This window comes from Pipistrellus kuhlii, unplaced genomic scaffold (genome assembly GCF_014108245.1).
Source record: "Pipistrellus kuhlii isolate mPipKuh1 unplaced genomic scaffold, mPipKuh1.p scaffold_m20_p_3, whole genome shotgun sequence".
Classification (NCBI taxonomy): Eukaryota; Metazoa; Chordata; class Mammalia; order Chiroptera; family Vespertilionidae; genus Pipistrellus; species Pipistrellus kuhlii.
In genome coordinates this window covers 16,294,759-16,322,707 of record NW_023425529.1, presented here as the reverse complement: position 1 = coordinate 16,322,707, position 27,949 = coordinate 16,294,759, and the positions used below count along the sequence as shown (strand labels likewise).

Below are 27,949 nucleotides of genomic sequence, written 5' to 3'. Positions count from 1 at the left end.
ATATAAAAGCCAAATGGCATTAAAGTCACTGATCATCTGAGAGATGCAAATTAAAGCGACAATGAGGTATCACCTCACACCTGTCAGAATGGCTACCATCAACAAATGACAAATGCTGGTGAGGATGTGGAGAAAAGGGAACCCCAGTACATTGCTGGTGGGAATGTAGACTGATGCAACCGTTATGGAAAACAGTATGGAGTTTCCTCAAGAAATTAAATACGGAATTGCCATTTGACACAGTGATCCCACTTCTAGGAATACCGTGTTTCCCCAAAAATAAGACATCCTCTGAAAATAAGACCTAGCGCAGGGAAAGATAAGACATCCCCTGAAAATAAGACCAAGTGCAACTTTGGGAGAAAAAACTAATATAAGACACTGTCTTATTTTCGGGGAAACAGGGTATATCCTAAGAAACCCAAATTACCAATCAGAAAGAATGTATGCAGTCTTATGTTCATAGCAGCACAATTTACAATAGCTGAGATCTGAAAATAGCCGAAGGGCACATCTGTAGATAAGTGGATAAAAAGCTGTGGTGCCCTAGCTGGTTTGGCTCAGTGGATAGAGCACCAACCTGTGAACCAAAGGATCCCGGGTTCAATTCCAGTCAAGGGCACATACCTTAGTTAGAGGCTCCTCCCCGGCCCAGGCCCTGACTGGGGTGAGTGCAGGATGCAACCAATCAATGTGTTTCTCTCACATCAATGTTCCTCTCTGTCTTTTCCTCTCTCTTCCAATCTCTCTAAAATCAATAGGAAAAATATCTTTGGATGAGGATTAACAACAACAAAAAGCTGTAGTAATATATACCATGGAATACTATGCAGCAGTAAAAAAAAAAAAAAAAAAAAGTATCTCTGGCCTTTTGAGGCAGCATGAAGGGACCTGGAGAGTATCATGCTAAGTGAAATGAGTCAATTGGAAAAAAATAAGTATCACATGTTCTCACTCATATGTGGAATTTAAATAATAAAATAAACTGACAGCCGGGACCGGTTTAGCTCAATGGATAGAGCGTCGGCTTGGGGACTGAAGGGACCCGGGTTCAATTCCGGTCAAGGGCATGTACCTTGGTTGCTGGCATATCCCCGGTAGGGGGTGTGCAAGAGGCAACTGATCGATGACTCTCTCTCATCGATGTTTCTAACTCTCTGTCTCTCTCCCTTCCTCTCTGTACAAAAATCAATAAAATATATTTTAAAAAAAACACAAAAAAAAACAAAAAAAAATAAATAAATAAAATAAAATAAACTGACAAACGAAGTGGATCCAGAGATATGGAAGCATGGGACAGAGTGCGGAATCTTGAGGGAAGGCCAGGGAGGGTGGGTGGGTAGGTGGGAGGTAAACAACCAAAGACCTTATATGCATATATGCACAACCCATGGGCATAGACAGTAAGGTGCTAAAGGTCTAGGGCAGGAGGGGGGGGGCGTAGGGTCAGGCTGGAGGGTTCAAATGGGGGTAAAGAAAAACATATGTAATACTTTCAACAATAAAGAATTATTTTTTAGCCCTAACTGGTTTGGCTCAGTGGATAGAGCGTCGGCCTGCAGACTGAAGGGTCCCAGGTTCAATTCTGGTCAAGGGCATGTATCTTGGTTGTGAGCACATCCCCAATAGGGAGGGTGCAGCAGGCAGCTGATCGATGTTTCTCTCTCATCAATGTCCCTAATTCTCTGTCTCTCTCCCTTCCTCTCTGTAAAAAAAATATATATATATATTCAATACATATTTATTTATAAAAATAAAATACATTTAAAAGAAAAAGAATTATTTTTTTAAAAAGGACTTTACTACACACACAAAAAAACACAAGTGGTGATTAGCTGAACCTCAGAATTACCTTTCTAGATATAAATAACACTAGGCCATGAGAGACCTGCCCAAATAGATAACATATGTTCCTGTGACAGCTCACACTCACAAGGAAGAAGGGCCACACCGAGCAAGACATGCCCAGTTATTTTTCCTACGTACCAGCTAGCTAAGTCACTCCACCCCCCCAGGGCACAGTGAGTGATGCAATGGAGAGTGACCAGAAGAGCCATATCACGGAGCTCCCTCCATCAGGAAAGATCTCTCAAAAGTCATAGAAAAACTTTCCCCCCCTAACATTCCCAAGGTCTTTCTTCTTTGACCTGTTAGGTTTGACAAGAAACCATATAATCAACCAGGAATGTGGCTGTGCAGCTGAGGAAGAGATCAGGAATGTCACTAGGGCAGTCCATTCACTTGACAGTAACCACTGTTCCTCTTTTGAGTCCTCCAATACTAATAGTTATCAGTGGTCCCAAGAACCCCAACAAGTGTATCACCTTGAAACTCACCCAGTAATTATTCGAGAATTTGGCACTCACACGCCTGTTGAACAAACCACATTAATTCAAGGTCAGACTTTCCAATTTCCTCCTAGTCCCTGAATGTAGAATGGAATTTGCCAATTTATCACTCCCTACCTGAATCTGGCACTCACAAATGAAAGCTAGAATCTCCCTACTGCTCTAGTGTTCATATTCAGAACTCGGACTTCTTTATAGGAGGGTAATCCTATAAAGAAATATGAGGAGACAGCCCAAGTGTTCATCAGTAGATGAATGGATATAAAAGCCGTGGTACATTTATACCATGAAATACTAGACAGCAGTAAAAAGGAAGAATCTTTACCCTTTGAGGCATCATGGAGCAACCTAGAAGAGGGTATGATGCTAAGTGAAATAAGTTAATCGGAGAAAGATAAATATCACATAATCTCACTCATATGTGGAATCTAAGTAACAAAATTAAACTGATGAACAAAGTGGGTCCAGAGACTCAAAGCATGGAACAGAGTGCAGAATCTTGGAGGGAATGTGGGTTGGTGGGAGGTAATCAACCAAGGACCTTGTATGCATATATGCATGACCCATGGACACAGGTTCTGGGGTGGGGCACAGGGGCAGGCTGGAGGGAGTCAATGGGGGAAAAGGAAACATGTAATACTTCCAACAATAAAGAATTATTTTTTTAAGAATTATTTTTTAAAAAGAAATATTGGGAGTAACAGGGAGAATTCCACCCCTAAAACATACTGTGTACCTAGATTGCTATCAAAGAGTCTAGCTATTATACAAACCATGCTTGCCAAAATACCCATTAATTTACTGTGCAGTAAAGCTAAAGAGTGATAGTGTATTTATCTACTTTTTAAAAATAAGTCTTTATTGTTGAAAATATTACATGTGCCCCTGATCTACTTTATTTATGTAGAAAAATCATAAGAGGGGAAAAAAAAGTGTTACCTGGCCTATGTGGCTCAGTGGTTGAGCGACAACCTATGAATCAAGAGATCACTGTTCAATGCCAGTCAGGGCACATGTCCAAGTTGCAGGTTCCATCCCCAGTAGGAGGCATGCAGGAGTCAGGCAGTCAATGAGTCTCATTATTGATGTTTCTTTTTTTCTTTTTTTTACTTATATTTTATTGATTTTGTACAGAGAGGAAGGGAGAGAGATAGAGAGCCAGAAACATCAATGACAGAGAGTCATCGATCAGCTGCCTCTTGCACATCCCCCACTGGGGATATGCCCACAACCAAGGTACATGCCCTTGACCAGAATCGAATGCGGGTCCCCCCAGTCCCCAAGCCGACGCTCTATCCATTGAGCCAAACCGGTTTCAGGCTCATTATTGATGTTTCTAACTCTCCCTCTCCCTCTCTGAAATCAATTTTTTAAATCTTTTTAAGAAAAAGAAAGAAAAACATTCTTTAAAATGTAACTATTTCAGAAGAAAAAACATGAATGTGTGAGGGGGGCGGGGGGAATAGAAGGAAGTTAGTTCAGGAAAGGAACAGTAAATACTATAGTCTGAATGTTAGTGTCCTCCCCAAATGTACATGTTCAAATCCTAATACCCAATGTGAAGTGTTACAAGGTGACACCCTTATGAATGGGATTGGGGCTTATGTATATATTGTTGTTAATCCTCACCCGAAGATATTTTTTCCATTATTTTTTTTAAAGAATTATGTTGCTTTAGTTTCTTTTTTTAATTTGAGGATATTTTTTTCTATTAATTTCCAGAGAGAGTGGGATGAAGGGAGGAGAAAGAGAGAGAGAGACAGAGAGAGAGAGACAGAGAGAGAGAGAGAGAGAGAGAGAGAGAGAGAGAGAGAGAGAGAGAGAGAGAGAGAGAGAGAGAGAGAGAGAGAGATGGGAGAAAGACAGATCAATTAGTTGCCTCCCACACACTCCCCTACTGAGGCTATGGAATCGGCAACCAAAGTGCATGCCCTTGACCAGGAATCGAACCCACAGCCCTTTGGTCCTAGGGCTGATGCTCTACCCACTGAGAAAACTGGCCAGGACAATTAATGCTTCTGTAAAAGAGGTCCCACAGAGCTCTTCTGCCACATGAGAATACAACTAGAATTCTATGACCAAAAAGAAAGCCCTCATCTGACCAAGCTGACACCCTGATCTCAGACTACCAGTGTCTAGAACTGTGAGAAATACCTAAGTGACCCAGTCTGTGGTATTTTGTTCTAGCAACCCAATGGGCAACTACGGTAACAAAGTAAAGCCAATTTGGGGGACTATTTTTCCCCACCCCAGACTGCATAATTCAGTGTAAATGTACTCTGACTTATAAAGTACAAAGCACTATTTTAAGTGCTACGTGGGATGGAAAAAATGATAGGGTCAGAGTCATTGTAAGAGGCAGAGCGAGTTAAGCAACATGACAGTATAACAAAGGGTTTGGGAACTAAAAGGAGAAAGATATCGCATCTGGCTGAAGAGAAATCAGAAAGTCTATATGGAACAAGTGAGATCTTTGAAATGAGACTTGAATGGCTAGCATTTCAATAGTGGTCTTACTCTGCCTTCCCTTTTTCTGTTAATGACCCTACCATTTCTCAGCCACCGAGGTTCAAAAGCTTAGTTACCTTTATTCTTCCTTTTCTCTGCACCAGTCCTCCCTGAGACTACTAGATTCTATCTTTCGATGTCTTTCACATCCATTCCAAGACAGAGCCTCATTAGATCTCATCTTGGTAGACTCTGCCTTCAAACGTCTCCCCTCCTCTTCTCATCATCCCTAAATCTATCCTGTAAACTGAAAATTTAATCTTTCCTAATGACAACTCTAATTACATTCTTAAAAGTTTGTCTTCAGAATTAGATTAGAAAGGTAGTTCCTCCAAATTTTTTACTTCTCACAAACAAAACATCTCTTCTAGTGAGAGCTTATTGAAACCTCCAATGTTTCAATGCTATTTTATTCATTCATTCACCAAACACCTATTGAATGCCTACTATGCTGGGGATTCAAATATAAATAAGAATCCTCAATACCTTCAAGGAACTTACTTTCTAGTAGGAGAGGTAGACAAAATTATGTGAAAGTCCTATGACAGCAGTTATAGTGGTTTTTAAACATGCCCCAAAATTCTTTGACATTCCTATGTCCTCTCCCTCTAAATGTGGCTGAGGGCTTGTCACTGCTGCCACAAAAGAGAATATGGTAAAGTGATTCTACAAGACTTCCAAAGTTAAATTAGAAAAGGTCATACTGCCCTAGCCAATTTGGCTCAGAGGACAGAGCATAGGCCGATCGACTCAAGGGTTCTGGGTTTGATTCCGGTCAAGGGCACATATTTTGGTTGACTGCTCAACCCCTGGCTCTGGTCAGGGCACATGTGGGAGGCAACTAATCAATGTGTCAATGTTTCTTCCTTTGTTTCTTCCCCTCCCTTCCACTGTCTCTAAAAATCAATGGAAAAATAACCTTGAGTGACAACAAAATAAAGGTCATTCTGCACCCACCCAGTCCTCATGGCACACTCACTCTCAGAACCCAGCTGCCATGCTGTGGGGAAGCCCAGGCCACATGGAGAGGCCTGGGTGGGTGCCTGGCTGAGAGCATCAACCCCCACACCAGGTCTGTGAGTGAGGAAGCTTTCGAGATGATTCCAATCCCATCTGGCTGCAACAGCATGACACCCTCCCCAAGTGAGAATTGTGTAAGCTGAGCCCAGTGAATGGCCAAAGCCATGAGAGATAATAATGGGGGGGAAGAGGGGGGAATGGGTATTGCTGTTTAAAGTCAGCAAGTTTTAGAATGATTTCATTATTCAGCAATTGGAAACCAGAACAGCAGTAAAAATGGGATATTTCAGGAGTGCATAGAAAGTATTCTTATCCCAGATTTGGGTGAAGGAAGAGAGAGACCAGGGAGATTTCCTGGAGAAAAATAGCTCTTGAGTTCTGCCAGCATCTCTAAGCCAGGTCCACCCATCCTCAGAGAATGTCCACTGCTCCATGTTTTGCACAGGAAGCTGAACAGGCTTCCCCATTACACAACCCAATATCTAGCTTGTGGCTCCAGTTAAATACTCAAGAGTGAGACGCAAATACACACTCTGTGCCATCTCACACTCTGCTACTCTCTAGGAAGAGCTGTGATCCTTTTTGAAATGTGTTGTCTGAGTAACAGCAAGATCACTTTGTAGGAAGGCTCATTTCTTGCTGCGGTTCCTAAAGCTCTATCAGCTGCGTTCATAATCTCTTCCCTTTTGAAAATCCTACCAAGCTCCCAGGGCATCTCTTCAACTTTAGCTTCTTCATAGCTGACTAGTATCCTCAAAACTGCAATGATCTCTGAGCCTCCATTTCCATTCCCAAACATCCATGTTGCAGGCACAATAGTATCCACAGGGGATTGGTTCCAGGACCCCTCACAGATAACAAAATCTATGGGTGCTCAAGACCCTTATATAAAACTAGAGGCCTGGTGCACAAATTCGTGCACAGGTGGGGTCCGGCTGGCCCACCTTGATCCAATTGGGCTGTGCAGGTGTGTGTGTGTGGGGGGGGGGAGAACACCCTCAGGTGGTTGGCTGGCCAGGCCCACCCCAATCAGGGTGGGGGGGACCCATTGAGGGTGGAGCAGGCAGGAAAAGGGAGGCACCACAAGCCATTGGCCAGACGGCCCCACCCCCTGATTGAACTCCCAGTCAAGAGGACAATTTGCATATTAGCCTTTTATTATATAGGATGGCATAGTATTTGCACATAACCTACTCACATGCTCCTGTATACTTAAAATATCTCTAGATTTCTTATTATAAGGTTCCAGCTGAGAGGTCTGTGACACAGAAGCAAGACACAGAGTCCAAGAGATTAAAAAGGGGGGGGGGGGGGAGGTTTTAATCTTGCGCTCCCAGGCAAAGCTCGCTGGTCTGAGGGTGGGCCAGGGAAGTTCGGGCCAAAAAAGCAGCATAGTTACTTCTTTTATACAGCTGTTCAGTGAGGGGGAGGATGGAGGGCATGAGAGGCATGGAATTCCTGCCTCAGGCCAGGGGTCTAGGAAGGCTAGGAAGGCTCCAGTTATCTTTGTCACCATCTACCTTGCAGATGCTTGCATCAGCTCTGGGCTTTCCCCCTGCCTCGACTTAACACTTATGATACCTAATATAATGTAAATGTTATGTAATTAGTTGTTAGAATGTATTGTTCAGCCATCACCTTACCTGGAACTTTGTTTCCCTGAATATTTTCAATCCACGGATGTGGAACCCGAAGATATGAAGAACTGACTGTATGTACAGTAGCAGGACATGTAAAAGTGTTAGCTGAGCCCTGAGTTGATTGGGTAGACTAATGCAGTAATAAATTTTTAAAATATTTTGGCTCAAGCACAATGGAAATTTGAGTGTGGTGCACATAACTTCTATGCATATTCCATTGGCTAGAACTCAACCACAAGGTCACACCTAACTGCAAAGTATGTATCCAAAAAATGAGGAAATTAGAATTTGGTGAGCAGCTAGCAATCTCTGCCACAACCCCCAAATATAACCCGAATTTCTCCAAGCTGTGGATACCAAATGAGGTCCCAGGAAGATGTATCTAGCTCTTCCCCTCTACTCACTTACACAGACTCTCCAGCTCCATATACCTAAACATTCTTGTCTACTGCCTGGCAACTGGCTCACCGTACTGTGGAGAGTGTAACATCTCCTGGAAGGAACCTCCTGCCATTACCCAGAAGCCCATGAAGGGCTAAAACTGCATAGTAATGTAAAGTGAGGAAAGTGCTGTAAAGAGAAGAAAACACTTCCTTGTTTTTCTGGTTATTCTTTTTAGGAGATACCAAGGCAGTGTTTTCAGTGACATAATTTCTGCCTTTTTTTTTTTTTTTCTTTTTCTTTTTTTTCTTTTTTACATTTAGCCTTCTGGGTCATAATATGAATTCATTAGAGCTAAAGTGAAAGCCAACTTGAGTGACATGCCCAAGGCAATAATGAGAGAAGTTAGCTTGCTACACAGGTGGGACCTAAGCAGGGACAAACAAGGCAGTCTGACTAAATCTAATCACAGAAACCAGCCAGGCTGAAATAACAGAATGTTTTTGGACACAGGGCGGGAGGTATGGGAAACCAAGGGAGGGCCTGCAGCAACAAGGTGTACGAACACATAGAAACGGGGAAAGTTCAGATCCATTGCTGGGCAAGACAATGAGGGAATCTTTCAGGTGGCAACACAGGTAGACATAGAGCAGGCTTGTAACAAATAGATATCCCGGACTACAAGGCTTCACGGGCAGCCCGCTATTAGGCCCCCTCCCCATGTGGGTATTCTGAATCTGCGTGTAACAAATTTTCCACACTTTTGCTTAAATCTTCTGGTAAAAGGAGCTCATTCTTTGGCAACTTGAGACACAACCCTCGGCTCACTGTTCCAGTTATCAATAATAAGAATTCAATCAGACCCCAGCTGGTTTGGCTCAGTGGATAGAGCCTCAGCCTATGGACCAAGGGGTCCCAGGTTTGACTCAGTCAAGAGCAGATTACCTGAGTTGTATGCTCCTTCCTCCCCAGCCCAGGCTCTGGTCAGGACTCGAGCAGGAGGCAACCAATTGGTGTGTTTTTCTAACATCGATGTTCCCCTTTCCCTCTCTCTTCTACCATCCCTTAAAAAATCAATGGAAAAATATCCTCTAATGAGGATTAACAACAACAACAAAAAATAATTCAGTCAGTCAGTCAATCAATAAGTACTTATTGAGTATCTACTATGTGCCAGGCTCTGGATATACAGTGTAAACGAAAGAGACGCAATTGTTACCTCACTGAAGTCACAGTTTATTGTGGGAGAATTTCACGTCAACTCTGACACTGAGATTTTGTTACTGAGTGGAGCATATCATGCCAGATTTCTCCTTCCATTTGGGTGAGTTCCCTTCCAGGAGGCTCCTCATGAAAATAGATTATTGACATGCCCACCTCAGCCATTCCTCAGAGAAAGCCACATAACATTAAAAAAAAATTTAAATTAGTTATTAACATTGGCTTTATCAAACAACTCATGGATCAGCAGCATTCCATCTAGTAGGTAGAAAGGTGCTCTGAGGAGCTGTACAAAATTAAAGACTTTTATAAGCAGAAAGAGGTCAGAATAAGAAAGTTAAAAAAGTAGATTAGCCTGGCTGGCATGGTTGAGCATCAACCTATGAAATAGGAGGTCACGGTTCAATCCAGTCAGGGCACATGTCCGGGTTGTGGGCTCGATTCCCAGGAGGAGGCTTGCAGGAGGCAGCTGACCAGTAATTCTCTCAATATTGATGTTTCTCTCTTTCTCTCTCTCTCCTTACCTCTCTAAAATCAATAAAAACATTGGGGGGGGGGGGAAAGAGTGGATTATTTCAGGCAGTCACCTTCTCTTAGGGCAGTGGTTCTCAACCTTTCTAATACCTCGACCCTTTAATACAGTTCCTCATGTTGTGGTGACCCCCAACCATAAAATTATTTTCATTGCTACTTCATAACTACAATTTTGCTACTGTAATTTCCCAACCCACAAGTTGAGAACCACTAGCAGGGTCGCCTAAGACCATCAGAAGATACAGATATTTACATTATAATTCATAACAGTAGCAAAATTATAGTTGTGAAGTAGCATCGAAAATAATTTTATGGCTGGGGGTCACCACAACATGAGGAATTGTATTAAAGGGTCACCGTATTAAAAAGGCTGAGAACCACTGCCTTAGGGGAAAGCCGGGGGTCTTATCAAGCAGACTGCCTGACCTGCCTTGGTTTAGGGAGATTGAAATGTTAAAGTGGATTTGCCGTTTAAGATCTATTCGTCCACACTGGGAGGGTCTAGAAGGTTTGTTTTGTTTTCTTTTCTTTTTGTTAATCCTCACCTGACGTTATTTTTTCCATTGATTTTTAGAGAAGGTGGAAGGGAGGGGGAGAGACAGGAGATAAACATCAATGTGAGAGGGACACATTGACTGGTTACTTACCCTGCACACGCTCTGACTGGGGGATATAGCTTACAGCTGAAGTATGTGTCCTTGACTGGAACCCAACTCTGTGGACACTCTAACCACTGAGCAAAATTGACCAGGGCCAGAAGACATCTTTCACCACTACTGTGAGAAAGATAGCTCAGCATCCTTGAAGAGCTGTGTGATGGCTCTTCTCTGTAGGCCAGACCTCACAGTGGGAACTGCCATCACTGAATTGGGAAACACAAATGCAGTGGGAATCACTGGATCCTGGAGTGGAAGGGCTCAGGTGGCAGCCTTCAAGCACCAAAGACAAGGTGGGATGGCTGCCATAATGGACAGCAGAATCAAAGCGGCAATCATTTGATTTGTGTAAGCAGAAAAGCTTTAGGTCAAATATCTAACTTGAATCATAAAAACAGCGTCACGGCCCCTCAATCAATTCCCAGACGTGAGCCAGAACTCTTGAATGAAAGAGAGGCCGGGTCCCCTTAAGGAGGGACCCAGGGACACTATCAAAAATTCATTCTGTTCATCTTTCCCCCGGCCTTTCCCAAAGGAATCTATAGCCTTTTAGCAAGAAACCATGTGCTGGGGGGGAAAAAATTATCAGATTTGCCAGGAATACTTGACACTGGCACTGAACTGACACTAATTCCAGGAGACCCAAAATGTCAGTGTGATCCACCAGATTAGGGGTTTACAGAGGTCAAGTACCCCATGGAGTTTGCTCAGATTTCTATCACATTAGGCCCTGTGATTATTTCCCCATTTGCATACTTGGAATAAACATACTAAGCAATTGGCAGAATGCCCACACTGGTTCCCTAACCTCTGGAGTGAGTGCCAGTTTGCTAGGGAAGGCCAGGTAGGAGCCACCAAAATTGCCTCTACCTCAGTAAACCAAAAGCAATACCCAGTTCCTGGAGGGAATGCAGAGATCAGTGCCACTTACCGTCAGGGACTCGAAACGTGCAGGGATGGTGATTTCTACCACATGTGCACTCAGCTCACCCATCTGGCCTGTGCAGAAGACAGACGGATCTTGGAGAATGCCTGGATTGTTGTTAGCATGACCAGGTAGAGACCCTTGCAACTCCAAGTGCTTTCATTGCTTCAACAAATGAACATATCCTCTGTCTAAGCACATGTGTCAAACACAAGGCCCGCGGGCCAAATCTGTCCCTCCAGGCCTTGCAATGTGGCCCGCACCGCGCTGTCATCACTGCACTCCGCTGCGTTTCCATCACAATGACAGTTTATGACTGTTCAATAAACCATTCGGCCCGCGATTTAGGCTAGATTTTAGATTTTGGCCCCTTCTCTGATTGAGTTCGACACCCCTAGTGGTAAACTCAGCTTTTTTCCTTCCCATGTAAGGAAAAATCCAATTCTTCCCTACTGTGTCTTTCTTTCCTGAGAGTCTCCTTTACTACCCACACAAAACACTTCACTTCTGGTCACCAAATGTGTGGTGGTTTTCCCTCACACCAAATAATTTTCTGCAACATCAACTCAGTTCTGACACTATCTACTCAGAAATAGGGTCAGATACCACAGGTTAAAGGTTCAGTCTTACAAGACTGCCCTCACCCCACTCAGAAGCCAATCAAAAGTTCAGAATGTCACCTGAGCTTCTGACCAACAGGCTATAGTTTGTCACTTGAGTGTCTGACCAACAGGCTATAGTTTGGTGGTTCTAATGACTTCCTCCTCAGGTTCAGTTGGTTTGCTAAAGTGGTCACAGAACTCAGAGAAACATTTTACTTACTTTTACTGGTCTATTATAAAAGAGTATGATATACAGTTGAACATCCAGGTGATAGGAATGAACAGGGAAAGATATGTGGGAAGGGGAATGAAGCTTCCATGGCCTCTCCAGGCATGTCACTCTCCCAACACCTCCACATGTTCACCAAGCTGGAAGCTCTCCAAACCCCATACTATTTTTATGGAGGGTCCATCATATAGGCATATGAAAATGGATAATTTTCAGCCTTCTCCCTTGGCAAGAGTTGGAGACAAGGCTGATAAAGCCAAGCGTCTGTCTAATCATGATTCTGTCTTTCTGGTGACCAGCCCCCATCCAGGAGCTCCCCCAGAGTCACCTCATTAGAACAAAAGACACTCCTATCCTATAGAATAGAAATTATCAGAGAATACACACATAATACAGCAGTGTGTGGTGTATGACTGTGTTAGCAGTATACATATATTTGTTGTCTAGTGCCTGACTATGTGTATATACTGGATAACAATGTTTTTTCTCCCAGAAGATCCTAATTAATTTTCAAAGAAGAGGAGGGGAAGAAGTTTGGTTTCTGGCTCTCTATCTCTCTCCCTTCCTCTCTGTAAAAAATCAATAAAAAATATATTAAAAAAAAAAAAAAGAAAGAAAAAAAGAAACTCTCTGTTGCTTAAAGGAGTACGTTCATTGAAGATGTAACCACCAACCACGTAATCACTGGATCATGAATAAGCAGGAGGGTGGGGCAGCAAGCTATGGGGGCGGGAGGAGGGGCAGAGGGAGCTCCAGGAGGGTGGGGCAGCAGGCGGAGAGCTACTGGAGGGCAGCAGCGAACTACTGGCAAGCTACTGGCACACGGATTTGTGAGCAGGACTACTAGTATTTGTAATAAAATAAATACATAAATAAATAGGAAATGATCCAAGTATTTCTCAACATCATCTTGAAATACTGTGCTATAACAATACAATGCAATGTTATATCACAGTTAAATTGAATGGATTAGAGCTATATGTAAAAACAAGAATACCGTACATCTCAATAAGGATGTTAAGCATAAAAACAAGTTGCAAAATGACACACTCATTAATACCCTTAATATAAAGTTCAAAAGCATGCAAAAGTATATATGGTTTCTGGATATACATGGTATGTAAAGTATAAAAGTGGGCATGGGATTGGTAAATACAAACTCAGCAAAATGGTTACCTTTGAGAAGAGAAAGAGGAAACGCCATGGGGAAGGGATATACTAGGCTCTTCAACTGTACATGTTTGTTTCTTTTTTCTTTTCTTTTTTTTCTTTTTCAATTTTAAAGGACTCGGTTTATTAAAAAATAACCATGGTAGATACCTTAGTTCATCCTTCTAATAAGCCTATTGATCTGGTCTTCCCTGTTCCTAACATCTCTCCACCTTCTACAAAATGGGTGATCTTCTTCATCCCACTTGTAGAGAAGATAACTTGAAGGGCCACATGAAATTGTCACTTCTTTGAAGCGCTTTCCAACATTGTAGATCTCATGAATCAGATCTTCCATGCAGATGATGCCATACTAAGAGATCAAGCAATCAATGAGTTATTTGGCAGGGTAATTGGGTTTTTGTTGATTTTGCCAAAACTACGCTTGTAGATCAACTCATTTACGGACTTCAGGTTTGGGTACCCCATGCAATGTATGGCTCCACAATCCTCAGCATGGTCATGGAAGCCTTGTTGAGCTCAACAAAGGTGCCGTTGAAGATCTGGTGAAGGCGAAGAAGCTGCAGCACCTTTCGGACCTTTGGGCTCACACGGTTGATACCTCTGATCCTGATGACAAATGCCAATTTGGGTTCAGCAGGTACATAGAAGTTACCAGTTTTTCTTGCCATCCCCAAGCCATTCAAATCTCTGTTCTGTATATCTGCCTGTATTCCTTGAGATAGTGCTTAGCTTTTTCATTGGTTAGCTTCCTCCTTGCCTTTCTAAGCATCTTTTGGGCAAAGCTTCTTTCTCAGGAGCTTGAGCTTCGGCTTTGCAAAATTCCTTTGCTTTTTCTTGAGGGTTTCTGGCCCAGCAGGATGATGATGATGATGATGATGATGATGATGATGATTACTATCCTTCTCCCTCCATGTTTCCACCCAGAAAAGAGGAAGGCAGTGCATGCACCTACATATTCATTTCTTAACCCGGAAGAAGTTATATTATCCTCAACTTCTCTGAACATTTCATATTTATTAAACTTTGCTGACAAAAAGGGAGAGGGAGATGGAATTTTACAGAGTTAGGTTTAAATTTTGTCTCTAATACTTACTGGGAATGGAACTTAGGGACTTCCTTAGTTTCTCCAAGCCTCTGTGTCTGCGAGAGGACATCATAATACTAAATATCCTGTTTCACATTCAAATTACGTGAAATAATATGGATAATTTACTTATAAAGTGCAAAGTGCTATAGAAGTATAAGCTGTAATTTTATAAGAATGCTCCACAAATTACAATTATTACAAAAAAACTCTTAATGTCCCTCTGTTAGATACTCTCATAGAACCTTGTTCCTTTCCTTAAAAGCACTTCCCTTCACTTGCAATTATACCCACATTAACACTACTGTGTGACCTGGCATCATTCCCACTCCACAGCTTTGGGCTCATCATTACATTCCCCAGAGACCAGCACAGTCCCTGGCCCATACTAAGTTCTCAGTGTTCTCTGTTATTTCTTATTGAATTTATTTGGGCAACATTGGTTAATAATATTATATAGGTTTCAGGTGTGCCATTCTATAATACATCATCTGTACATTATATTGTATGCTCACCACCCCAAGTCAAGTCTCCTTCATCACCATTTATCCACCCTGTACCCTCTTCTACCTCCCCCACACCCTTTCCTTCTGATAATCACCATACTGTTGTCTGTGTCTTTTTTTGTTTTTGCTTAATCTCTTCACCTTTTTCATCCAGCCCTGAAATCCTCCTCCCATCTGACAGCTGTCAGTCTGTTTTCTTTTCTTTTTCTTTTTTTGTCAGTCTGTTTTCTATGAGTCTGTTCCTATTTGTTAGTTTCTTTTGTTCATTAGATCCCATCTATGAGTGAAATCACATGGTACTTGTCTTTCTCTGGCTTATTTCAGTTAGCCTAATGCTCTCCAGGTCCATCCATGCTGCTGTAAAAGATAAGCTTGACACTTGGGCTGCTTCTAAATTTTGACTATTGTAAGTAATGGTGCAGTGAACATAGGGGTGCATATATTCTTTCAAATTAGTGTTCCAGGTTTCTTCGGATAAATTCCCAAAAGTGAAATCACTGGGTCACAAAGCAATTCCAATGCTAATTTTTTTTCTTTTTTTTTTTTAGGTTATTCCATACTGCTTTCCAAAGTGGCTGCACCAATCTGCCTTCCCACCCACAGTGCACATCCTCGCCAGCACTTCGTTAGTGTAATCTGAACAGTGGTTACCTTTAAGGAAATAAGGATGAGAAGCAGGATGGAAGAGAGGGAAATACTTTTCTGTTTTATCAATTCCTCTACTGCCTGAACTTTTATCATAAGCCTTCAGTAGTAACAAAAGTCGTTTAATGTTTAATGAAAATCATGATAAAAATCGGCCTATCTTAATGTCACCGTCTCTCGGGGAAGGTCACGTTTGAATGTAGAAAATTACATGACAGGGGTGCATGGAATAAAAGGAGCAGGCCAATAAGTGTTCGGGGCGCTGGGCTCTCTCCCAAGACCCTCCGGCGTGTCTAACGGTTTAAGAAGGGCCCGGAAGTACCGTTAGGAGGCGCTCGCGAGGCCGCAGCAGAATTTCCCGCCCTCCCCGTTACATGCCCCAGTAACCCCGGCGCGCCTGCGACCGAGAGTAACCCCGCGGGCGGAGGGCAGGCCCCCCCGCCCCCCCCCCCGCCCCGACTCTCGCCTGCTCCGTCCCAGCCAATGGGAAGGCGGCGCACGAGCCGGCCGGACATTCGCCCTCGCCGACTCCTCCCCTAAAACAGTTGGAACCGAGTTGTGCCACCACCTAGCCTTCGGCGGCAGACTTTTCCAATCACTACTCTGGTTTCCGATTCCAAGCCCCGCCCTCCCCCCCCACCCCCGCCCGGGGCAGCACCCAGTTCATTCTGGGCCCGAGTCACCTTTGCATTTACACACGTTCCGCCCCGCCCTCTGCCCACCTTGGGGCTTTAGGCCCCGCCCCCGGCGGGGCGGACCAATAGGCGGGAGCGCCGGGAGCCCCTGGGCGGGTCCGCAGCCAATGCGCACGCCGTGGGCGGGCTCCGGGCCGGAATTGGGGGTGAAGCTACAGCGCCGTGCCCGCATTTCGGGGCGCACGGAGCTGAAGGGGGGGTCCCTTGGGGGGGGCGCCCGGAGCTAAGATGGCGTCTGCTGCTGAGGGGGACGTGGGGGCCGCGGTCGGGCTGACGAGGGTGCTGCAGTGGGCTTTCCAGGACCTGAGCCTGAACAACTTGGCGACGTCCCTGGGCGCGTCAGAGCAGGCGCTGCGGCTCATCATCTCCATCTTCCTGGGTAAGGACCCTCGTGCCTCCTTCCGCCCTGTCGCCGAGTCCTTGGGGGACGGGGACAGAGCCTCCCCCCGGCTTCCCGGGGCCAGCCTGGAGGGCTTTGGTGGGGTGCATGTGTGAATGCTCTAACACACACACGCCAGCCGGCTCTTTATGGAAAGACAAGATCTTGTCTGGAGTCTGGGGCTGCTGTGCCCTCTGAACCTCTTCACCTTTCCTTCCCTTCGACCCCAAGCTGTACCCTTCACTGGGCGCCACCGCCCTCCCGGTGTCCCCACGACCTCTCCTTATTTGTCGCTCGTGAGTTCTCTACTCTGTGGCCATGTGCACTGCTGCCTGTTATTCAGGCTGTATCAGCCCTCGCAGGCGCGCTCCTTATCGGCAGCTTAGGCCCCCTCCCCTAACTTAAGTATTTTATGTGAGCCCTGAGAGCCTCCGCAGCCCCAAAGGGGAGTCTCTTGTTTTGGGCAGTGCCCGCTTGTAGTACACTTTTCATCTCTTTCCTGTCCCATTTCTAATATTTGATTCTTAGACCATATGACTTTTCTTCTCCTTAACCACCCACCTGTCATTTGCACCGGAATTTCGTCTTAATACTGGGCTGGGGAAACAGGGCTGACAAGCCCCTTATAAACTATCCATGCTACCCCCAAGCGTTCATGACGTGTATGGTTCAAAGGATGTGGTGTATCCGAGTTTGTGTTACCATGAGCTGTGGTATCCCTGGTTTATTGGCTTCTTTGCTGCTTCCTTCCTCCATGGTTTTTTTGTTTTGTTTTGTTTTTTTAATATGTGGAAGCAGCATGCTGCTTAGAAATTGTGAGACCCTGGGCAAGCCACTTCACCTCTTCGGGCCCCAATGTTCTTATCTGTGGGATGAAAACTATGGTGCTTCCTTGATAGGATTGCTGATAAATCCTGTAGGAATGCAAAGGTCAAGATTTGATGTGTAAGTATCTGAGTGGTTGGAAGGTTTTATGAAGGTTATGGGACTTCAGCTAGGAGAGCAGGGGTGGGGAAGAATTAAGCAGACCTGGGAAAAGAGCAGAAGGTTAGAGGACTGAACAGAAAGAAGTTTGAGATGAAGTTGGGCAGCTGTGGAACGACTCACATGCCAGAAAGAAGTTTGGAATGGATCCAGTAGTAGTCAGTAGAGACACTGACATATAATATCACCGAAGAGTGCTAACCCAATCTAGATAATGGAAGCGGTATTAATTCATATTTAAACAACCTTGGCGAATATCATTTCCTTTTGCCTATTATATATCAAACCAAGATGATCTTTATTTCTTCCAAATAAAGGTCGCCTTTTCCTTCCCTTGTAGAATTATAAAATTTTAGAGGCGGAAGGGGCGTTAGGTTGTGTGGCCTCAGTATTACCCAACCCAAATTTATCAGCACCCCTATGAAGGGTTCTCTGTGCCACGCTATCTTTTAACTTCCCACTCCTTCAAACTTGTTTCTGACCCAGTTATTTGTTGGGGTTGGGGTTGGCAATTAGGAGTGTTTACATTAGTTAGGAAATTCACTGTTGATTTCTCAGCTATAAATACAAGTAGCCACAAATTATAAGGGATAGCCTATGAAATGGAGTCAGAGCTGGAGTTAAGATTTGGAATTCCTCCTTTTTGTGCTGGTGGTTTATTGCTATGAACTATCATGGGGCATACAATTGACTGGGAAATAGTTTTGTCTATACCATATCCCTCCTGACCCATGGTAAGAAATATGTCTTACCTCATGACCCAGTACACACACGTGTAAACATGTATTTTATTTATTAAATCCTTACCCCAGGATATGTTTTTATTGTTTTGTGGTGGGGTGTTTTTTATGGGGGGGAAAGGGGGATAGAAAAACATCCATCGGTTGCCTCCTTTATGCCCCTTGACTGGGGATTGAACTGGCAACTTGACCTTTTGGTGCACGGGATTATAACTCCAAATGAGTCACATCAGCCAGGGATAAACATGTACTTTAAACAAAAGTTTCAGGAAACACTGCTTATCCTTATCGGAGGCAGTGTGTTTAGCTATTTTCTCTTTTATTTTTAGTATTGTTTGTGACTTACTAATTGATTTCATGACCCATTTCAAGTAGCTTGAAAATCTCAAGTTAGGGACTGTAATTTTTAATATTCAGTATTTCAAGGAAAGGGCAAGCAAGCTCCCGAAGACTGCCACTTTGGAATATTGTGAACAGCCAGGAGACTATCAAAGTGGTGGGTGTGTGTCTTGTGTATGATTGCAGGGAATTTAGTGGAAAATGAATTTTTTTATGAGCTCTGGTGTTGGCAAATGCTAGTGGGAAACATCTTTTCAACAACTTGGGTCTCGTCACTTTTATGCATAATAACATGAATTGTTTCAAATAAGTTCAATAAAATATACCTACAGTGAGTGAAGCACTATGCTTGACCCTGCATGGGCAAGGGCAGTGGTGTAGTATGAGTAATAGACCTACTATGCACTCAAAGGTATGATATTATATGCAGTCTGTTAGTGGGTAGAAAATGGCCACGAGGTTAGTGTTCTAATAACCACAATAAAAGGCAGGTATCTGAGGGCTGTAAGATAATCACCAGGCCTTATGAGATTTAAAAATCGGACCTGTAATGAACTTTGAAAGTTGAGTAAGGCTTCAACAGATTGAGATGATAAGACTGAAGGAACAGTATGAGTACAAGACTAAGGTAATAATGTGTCATGACACTTTCAAGGAGCAGCAACCAGTCCGGTGTGACTAACGCAGGACTTAAGTAGAGAAGTGGTGGAAAATAAGACTGGAAAGGTAAGGAGTTTGTACTTAATACAGTGAAGGGTAATTTGAAGTGGACAAAGATAAGAGATAGGAAAACTAATGAGAAGAAACACAATCTAAATAGTTATAATGATTCAGAAGGAAGGCAGTTGCTCTATGAAGGGAAAGGAGGGTAATTTTCAGAACACAGAATCTTTTGAGAGGTAAACTATGCAATTCCACCTGTTCTTGTCAGAAACTCAAGAATCAATCTTGTCGTCGAGACCGGTTTGGTTCAATGGATAGAGCGTCGGCTTGGGGACTGAAGGGACCCGGGTTCGATTCCGGTCAAGGGCATGTACCTTGGTTGCAGGCATGTCCCCAGTGGGGGGTGTGCAAGAGGCAGCTGATCGATGACTCTCTCTCATCGAAGTTTCTAGCTTTCTATCTCTCTCCCTTCCTCTCTGTACAAAATCAATAAAATATATTAAAAAAAAAAAAAAGAATCAGCCTTGTCATCTCCCCACATCCCAATCACTAAGTCCAATCAATAGTACCTCCAAATTGTGTCTCAAATATATCTACTTTTCTCCCATCACCACAGACACTGACCATGAGTCACCAGAACCACCCAAATAGTCTCCTGAATGGTCTCTAATTCTGTACTTGCCCCCTTCAGTCCACTCTCCGAAAACAGCCAGGGAGGTCTGATCCTAGCTAAGAACCCTTCAGGGGTTTTCATATGTGGCTTGTAAGCCCCTGCCTGCTGCTGCAGCCTCAGCTCAAGTAAGTTCACAACCTTTTAACTACTTGGCCTCTTTTCAGTTTCTCAGGGGGAAAAAAAACAAAAAAAAACCATTAAGCCCTTTCCTACTTCAGAGCCTTTGCGCCTGCTCATCCTGCTGCCTAGAAAGTTCTTCCTTTATTACTCACCTGATAGACTCCTTTTCCTCTTTCAAATGGTCTGTTCAAATGGTCACGTCCTCTGAAAGTTCTTTCCTTTAAAGTATGTCCCTTGTTGCACTTCCTCATACTGACGGAAATCTTCCAAGTATACATTCTAGTTTGTCATTATGTATTCGAAGATGAGGATAGAAAACATGCAAGTTTTGTTTACCACCAGAAAAGGCACAATAAATATTTGTTGAATAAGTCAATGTGTGGGTGAATGATTTAGCAACTGATTAAATGAGGAATAAAGATGTTGTTAAAAAACAAAACAAAAACACTTCTGCCCATCTGCCTGGGTAGCTAGGAAGATGACAGTATCTTTCACATATGCAGAGAGGTCAAGAGGAAAGTCAGATATTGTTCTGTGCCAGGTAATAATCTAATTTTAGATTTGCTTTAGGTTTTAAGGGCCCCTCTGTTTTGAGAAATGTGAAGCCTAGTCTTAAGTTTAGGAAAAAAGTTGGGTTAGCCCTAGCAGGTGTGGCTCAGTGGATAGAGCATCAGCCTGCGGACCAAAGGGTCAAGGACATGCACTTCAGTTGCAGGCTCCTTCCTGGCCCTCCACTCCAAGTGTTTCACATCCGATGTTTCTCTCTGTCTCTCCCTCTCTCTAAAAAATCAATGGAAAAATATCCTTAGGTGAGGATTAAAAAAAGAAGAAGTTGAGCTAAAGATACAGTTTTGGCCGAAACCGGTTTGGCTCAGTGGATAGAGCGTCGGCCTGGGGACTGAAAGGTCCCAGGTTCGATTCTGGTCAAGGGCATGTACCTTGGTTGCGGGCACATCCCCAGTAGGGAGTGTGCAGGAGGCAGCTGGTTGATAATTCTCTCTCATTGACGTTTCTAACTATCCTTCTCCCTTCCTCTCTGTAAAAAATCAATAAAATATATTAAAAAAAATAGTTTTGATGTCATAATTGAATCAGGGAGGGAATAAAATAAAGCTTTTAGGAGATAATAGAACCTAATTCGTGTTGATGGAGTACATTGCTACCTCCTTTTGTTGATAAAGATAGCTGACATTTATTAAGGGTTTGCTACCTACCAGTTTCAGACATTGTTATAAATGTTGAACAATGCCCACCTAAACCTGCCAGTTACCCATAAGATGATTACAGTACTGTTATCTCCTTTGTGCAAATAGGAAACATCTTTAGAGGTTAAGTGACTTGCCCAAGGTCACACCCATTTCTACCCAGTTCTGGAGTCCTTGCTATTTACTTAATGCGAATTGGGAGGAGCATGTGGGAGTGGGAAAGATAAATGCCCTGATATCCTTTTCTCTCTTCACTCTGTGTCGTTCATTAAACCAAGATGTAATCAGCATATGAGACATCTCAGCTTCTAGAGCTGGAGGTGGCCAAATAGAGCAGATGGCCACCCTGCTTAGCCTTGGCCTGACTGTGGCTTGGCTGTTAGACTGATAAAAAAAATTGCACTTGGAGGTAAGGATTCATTCCTCAGAGGTTTAAAATTAGCATCACTGGGGTTAGCAACATTTAAAATCAAAGGAGGTTTTGCAGTTTAGCTCACTTTGGACCAAAGTCAGGTCTAGCCCTTCAGAACTAAGTCATTTTTCTTTCTTTTTTAAATATATTTTATTGATTTTTTTTTTTTTTTTACAGAGAAAGAGAGAGGGATAGAAAGTTAGAAACATCGATGAGAGAGAATCATTGATCAGCTACCTCTTGCACACCCCCTATTGGGGATGTTCCCGCAACCAAGGTACATGCCCTTAACCAGAATCGAACCCGGGACCTTGCAGTCAGCAGGCCTACGCTCTATCCACTGAGTCAAACCGGTTTTGGCTAAGTCCATTTTTCAATGCAAAAGGTTTTCCTCAGGTAGCATTGCAATATAAAGAGACATGACAATATAAAGAGACCAAAGGTAAGCTAGATGGACATTAAACAACATAAACAAATGGGACTTCTGAGCATAATAAAAAGAAGGGTTCAAGAATTCTACTAAGGGGTTGATTAAGCCCTGGCCTGGTACCTCAGTCGGTTAGAGCATCGTCCATTTACACCAAAGTTGTGGGCTCGATCCCCAATCAGGGCCACATGCAGAAAGCAACCAACGAATGCGTAAGTAAAGAGGAACACAAATCAATATTTCTCTTTCCCTCTCTCTAAAATCAGTTAATAAATAATTTAAAGGTGGAAAAAAATTAGGGGGTGATTTTTAAATGACTTTCAAGTCCCCTTTTTCAATTCTAAAAGTCTAGATATACTCCACCTTTTTAGACTATCTTTATTTTTAACCCATAGCCACAAATTTCACCATAAGCTAAATCTTCCTGTTTGGGGATTTCTTTTACTTATGTACACTCCAGTATCTTATATTACATAAAACATCATGTTTTGAATGCCAGTATAACTTTAATGCCAAATAGAATCATTTCTTTGCAGAGGCATGTTTAAATTGAGGCCTTTGACAGTATATGCACAAGCTAATTTAACAAAAATAATTACATACCCACTGACATTAATTCTGGACAGCCATAGGAAATACCTGGAGGTGTTCAGTCCAACAGCCTTTTATTGATTGACTGATTTTAGAGAGAGGACAAAATATTGTTGTGAAAGAGAAACATGGATTGGTTACTTCTCACACTTCTCACATGCACCCCGACCAGGGGATGGAACCTGCAGCCTGTGTATGTGCCCTGACTGAGAATTGAATCCATCAGCCTTTGGGTATATGAGACAGTGCTCCAGCCAACTGAGCCATGCTGGCCAAGGCAGTCCAACAGCCCTTTAAAACATGGGGTGTGGTCTTTAAAAAGGAAATAGCGTTTCAGCTGGACTTAAAGGGTATGGAAGATTCTGGTCAAGCTGAGATAAAAGGGGGAGCTTTCCAGCTGCAGAGAATAATGAGTATATACGTGAAGATGAGGCAGAGTGAGACACATCTGCGGAACAGCAAGCACTCCATTTTGGCCAGAACCATAAAGGATTCATAAAGGAATAGTAGAGAAAAACTCCAGACCTTTCAGGTGAAGGGAGAGGTGTACGGTGGGAAAACAGGATAAGGTGGTAGAATGTGCATTGTTTTTAGAGACCTAGTGCAAATTCTGGATTGAATATGTGCTACCTGTTTCACAATAGATAATTACTAAACTTCAGCCATTCATTTCCTCAAGTTCCCAAAGGCCAATCTTACTAAAGAATTGAGGTCAAAAGTTAGGCAGTTTATCTGATAAATAAGTTTTAATTATATTTAATTCATAACAAGCAGCAATATTTTGAAACAGGTTGCAAAATTTACATGATTTATTAAAAAGAATATAAGTTTCTTATTTCTAGAGAACTGCAGCCTTTGTACAGATTTTTTAATTCTCCTCTTGCCTGGAAAAGCATTTTCTACATTCCAGAATCTTACATTGCACAAAACTTCATTTGTGAGATGTATTTCATTGCTCATTGAGATGCTTTGAGGATTAAATAAGATAAATTGACCAAGCCTAACCCAGGGTAGTTTTTAATAATTGCTCTTTCTCTTCCTTCAATAAGTATCCATCTCCTTCCTTTCCAAGGAGACTCGGAGTGTTGTCTTGGGACCAGCAGCATCAGCATCTCCTAGGAATTTGTTAGGAATACAAATTCTCAAGTCTACCCCAGACCTACTGAATGAGAAACTCAGAGGATGGGGCCCAGTGATCTGTTTTATTTTTTTTTCTTATAAAATTTTTATTTATTAATTTTAATTTTTTTAATATTTATTTATGCATATATGTCCCTATTCCCCCATTACCTCCCCACCACCCACTCATGCCCCACCCAGTGATCTGTTTTAACAGCCCTCCAGGTTATACCGATTACCCTGAAGTTCTGAGGATCACTGATTTAGTGAACAGTCATGCTCCACATAACAACGTTTTATTCAAGATGGACCACGTACACATTGGCAGTCCCGTACGATTATGAGGGAACTGAAAAATTCCTAATGATGTAGCCATCGTGACATTACTCACGTTTGTGGTGATGCTGGTGTAAACAAGTCTATTGAGCTGTCAGTCATATAAAAGTACAACTCATATAGTTAGTACAGTAGATACTACTTGATAATACACAACTACATTGCTGGTTTATGAATTTACTATACTATGCTTTTTATTATTTTAGAGAGTACTTCTCTATGAAAAAAAAAAAGTTTTCTATAAAACACTATGTTGTGTAATGCCAGCAGCAGCCTAATACATTGTGTTTACTGTGTCTCTTAATTGTGTCATTTTCTCTTAATTTAATCAGGTGTTGTTTGTGCAGTAATGTGCTATACAGGGCTGCAGCCTAAGTGTGTAATAGGCTATACCATCTAGATTTGTTTAGAGCCACACACAGAGACTCTTTGTAAGGGATGTTTGTCCAGTGACGAAATCACATAATGATGTATTTTTCAGAATATATCCCCATCGTTAAAGCAGCACATAACTCTATTTCTTCATGTATCTGTTTTGTAAAACTTGATGTCCTGATAGTACCTTAAACTTTTTGAAATGTCATTGTAACTTGTGATCTTTGGAATAAACAAAATGCTTTCAGATTCTTTATGGCTTAGTTTTTCAAACATCTCTTGTTATTCTTCAAACATTATTATTACTGAATCATATTATTATATCATTACCATTTTTAATATTTATTTATTTATGCATATATGTCCCTATTCCCCCATTATCATAATTGTTATCATTACCTATACCATTTGTTTCACACTTTTGATCAGAAGGTTAAATATAGAAGCATTTTCTTCATAAGGTTGTTGGAACTATTTAGTTCCATATTTCCTTTTCTGTTTTGCCTCAGACACCTTGAACAATATAGCATTCTCCTAATTGATCACTTCACATTTTAATATAATTCATAAATTGTGACTAGTAGCTTCAGCAAAAGTAGGTGTCCTATTTAGGGCTGCCAGGGAGAGCTGTTCTAAGCAAACTGTCTTTGTAGAGTTTTTAAGGGGCGGGTGTGTGTGTGTGTGTATGTGTGTGTGTTTTGACATTTTCCTAGCAGTTGCTGAAGTCAAGGAAATTTAGGACCCACTTGGAGTTCTCTTGGTAAAGCAATCATAGCTTCCTAGAGAACATCAAAGCCTATCTATAATTTGTGTAGGCCAAAAGGTGTATGAATATTTATTTCTCCCTATTTTCAAAATGAGAAGGTGGGGGCAAATAAGACACTAAAAATAAGGATAATTTCTGGATAAGAATCTTTGTTTGGCTTAAAATAGACTGGTTTCAAATTTAAGTTCCTTCCTGTTCAAGCAATGGCTATGAAAGTAAGTGAGATTTATGAAACAATGGACACCTTGAATGAAAGAGTCTGTCTAAGCACGATGCACCATAATTGTTAGCAAGAGACACTTCTGATAGAAATGTCATTGCATTTCTAACATAGGGACAATTTGTCAGAAAGTGGGTAGAAAATTAGGCCAAAAATTATGAGACACAGGTTTTGTTCTTGATTCACATGAAGTCATGAAATAGATTATTTAAATGCTCCACTCTAACCATAGGCTGTTTAAAAATAAAAGGTTTAAAAAAATAAAAATAAAAGGTTTTTGTCCATTAACGATGCTTTCAGTTCATGTATTCATATTGATTGCTATGGCATTTTTATAAGAAAAGTATACATGATCCTATCTGCTACATATTATATTAATGTAAGATAGTAATTTTGCAGGTAATTCATTGTAACAGAGAACCCCAGAGGCAAAGTGTCCTTCCCCTCTGCTTGACAAACTCCACCTGGACCTACTCCTGGAAGCCCGACAGTGTAGTCAGATCTGCTGTGGTGCCACACCAGGCTTTCCAGGGCTTGGAGCACACATAGATGGCTCTTGTACTAATTCATGAAGTTTAAAAAAATGAAAGACCTTAACTTCATAGAGGTCTGCACTGGATTGAATAGTGTTCCTCAAAATCCAAGTACCAGAACTTCAATTTGGAGTTTGACTTTATTTGGAGATGGGGTTTTTGCAGATGTAATTAGTTAAGATGAGATCATATGGGACCAAGGTGGGTCCTAAATCCAATATCTAAGGCCTTATAAGCGTGGAGACAGAGGCATAGACATATATGGATCACGCCATATGACAAAAGAGCCAGAAATTATGCAAGCCAAGGTGTTGGCAAGGTTGGTTCCTAGGATCACCAGCTGTTTCCCTCAAAGCCACCAGTAGGAACCAACCTTGCCAACACCTTGATTTCCTCTACTAGCCTCCAGACTTATGAAAGAATAAATTTAAGTTGTTTAAGTTACACACACAAATTCACTATTTAAAATATTGAGGATTCATTTTAGATCTGAGGTCCCAGGATGTTCAAGTTTTAATAGCTGTATATTTGTATATGCCCTAATGAGAAGTGGCATCCATGTAGACATGATAAATGGCTATGGCTTATATAGCTCTTGAGGATTTCAGTTTCTGCTATGATAGCAATTCTAAACTCAGATAAACTTGGACACCACTCTGAATTACTATCCATAAATAAAAAACTTCCCTTTGCAAGCCAACAAGAAAAGGCCAACTGGAATAATACACTTTAAGGCTCCTATGGCATATAATTCTCAATGTGCAAAACTAAAAGTGTTTCCCTTAAGATCAGGGACAAGACAGGATGTCTGCTTTCAGCACTCTTATTCAACTTAGTACTAGAAGTCCTAACCACAGTGATCAGACATGAAAAAATAAATAAATAAAAGGCATCCAAATTTGAAAGGAAGAAGGTAAAACTGTCATTATCCACAGATGACTTCATATTGTGCATAGAAAATTCTAAATTAATTCAGCAAAGTAGCAGGATACAAAATTAACATCCAGAAATAGATGGTATTTTTATACAACAATAAACTCTCAGAGAAACTAAAAAAAGTAATCTCATTTACTATTTGTAAAAAAACACCTGTGAACTACAATAAAATGAGGTGACCTGCATCTATCAGATAATCTGGGTAGAAGGTGCCACCATGTGGTTTACCTTAAAAAGAATTAAAACGTGATAAAATACACTGAATACAGGCAACATGGGTGTCATTCTATGCCTAAAGTTGCCTAATAAGGCATTTCAATGTTTTAAAGAACCTCAACATCAGCCTGGACATGTGTTGTCCCTTTTCCATGAAAATGAAGGCATGCCAGTCATTAGCCTCTTTCAGCTTTAACATTCTTTAAATCTATAAATTTTTGTAGAATTTTTAAGAGGGAAAATTATCTAAAGTAAAATAACTATGTGACCATTTAAACAAATTCTATAATATAGAAAAATATTGTAATCCAGGTATTCAAACATAATAACATTAACATCCCTTTTGCCATCTCAGATTTAAAAGACTCCTGTGGGCTTGCCACTGATGGATGACTAACTTTTCCTGGGCTAAGAAACCGGGTATAACCTATGAGCGTCTAATTCCTGTGGCATGACAATAAAGGGGATTGGTGACATCAAAGTCAGTCTGTTGTGTCATATAACTTTTCAGCTTTTGTAGCAGGTTTCACTAGTCAGTCAGTAGGTGTATATATATCAGTCACTAGCACTAAACTTAAGAAGGCCTTGCTTGTTAAGATTATTTGGCTGGCTGAAGCTTCGGTCTGCGGACTGAAAAATCCCAGGTTCAATTCCGGTCAGGGGCATGTACATTGGTTGCGGGCACATCCCCGGTGGGGGGTGTGCAGGAGGCAGCTGGTCGATGTTTCTCATCGACATTTCTGGCTCT

General features: G+C 42.0%; 1 protein-coding gene and 1 pseudogene across 3 annotated transcripts in view; one reads left to right on the top strand and one right to left on the bottom strand.

Annotated features, from left to right (window-relative positions):
• Positions 1 to 13,370: 13,370 nt before the first annotated feature.
• Positions 13,371 to 14,021, bottom strand: LOC118730589 (annotated as a pseudogene).
• Positions 14,022 to 16,287: 2,266 nt separating this feature from the next.
• LPCAT3 (lysophosphatidylcholine acyltransferase 3) overlaps positions 16,288 to 27,949 on the top strand; it is a 31,152-nt gene continuing 19,490 nt past the window's right edge. For 2 of the 3 annotated variants that reach the window (XM_036458641.2, XM_036458642.2), the window contains exon 1: positions 16,289 to 16,546. In XM_036458641.2, the coding sequence (XP_036314534.1) occupies positions 16,396 to 16,546 (151 nt within the window). In that variant the 5' untranslated portion in view covers positions 16,289 to 16,395. Of the gene's footprint in view, positions 16,547 to 27,949 lie in introns of all 3 variants that reach the window. The other variant, XM_036458640.2, reaches the window with a different exon arrangement.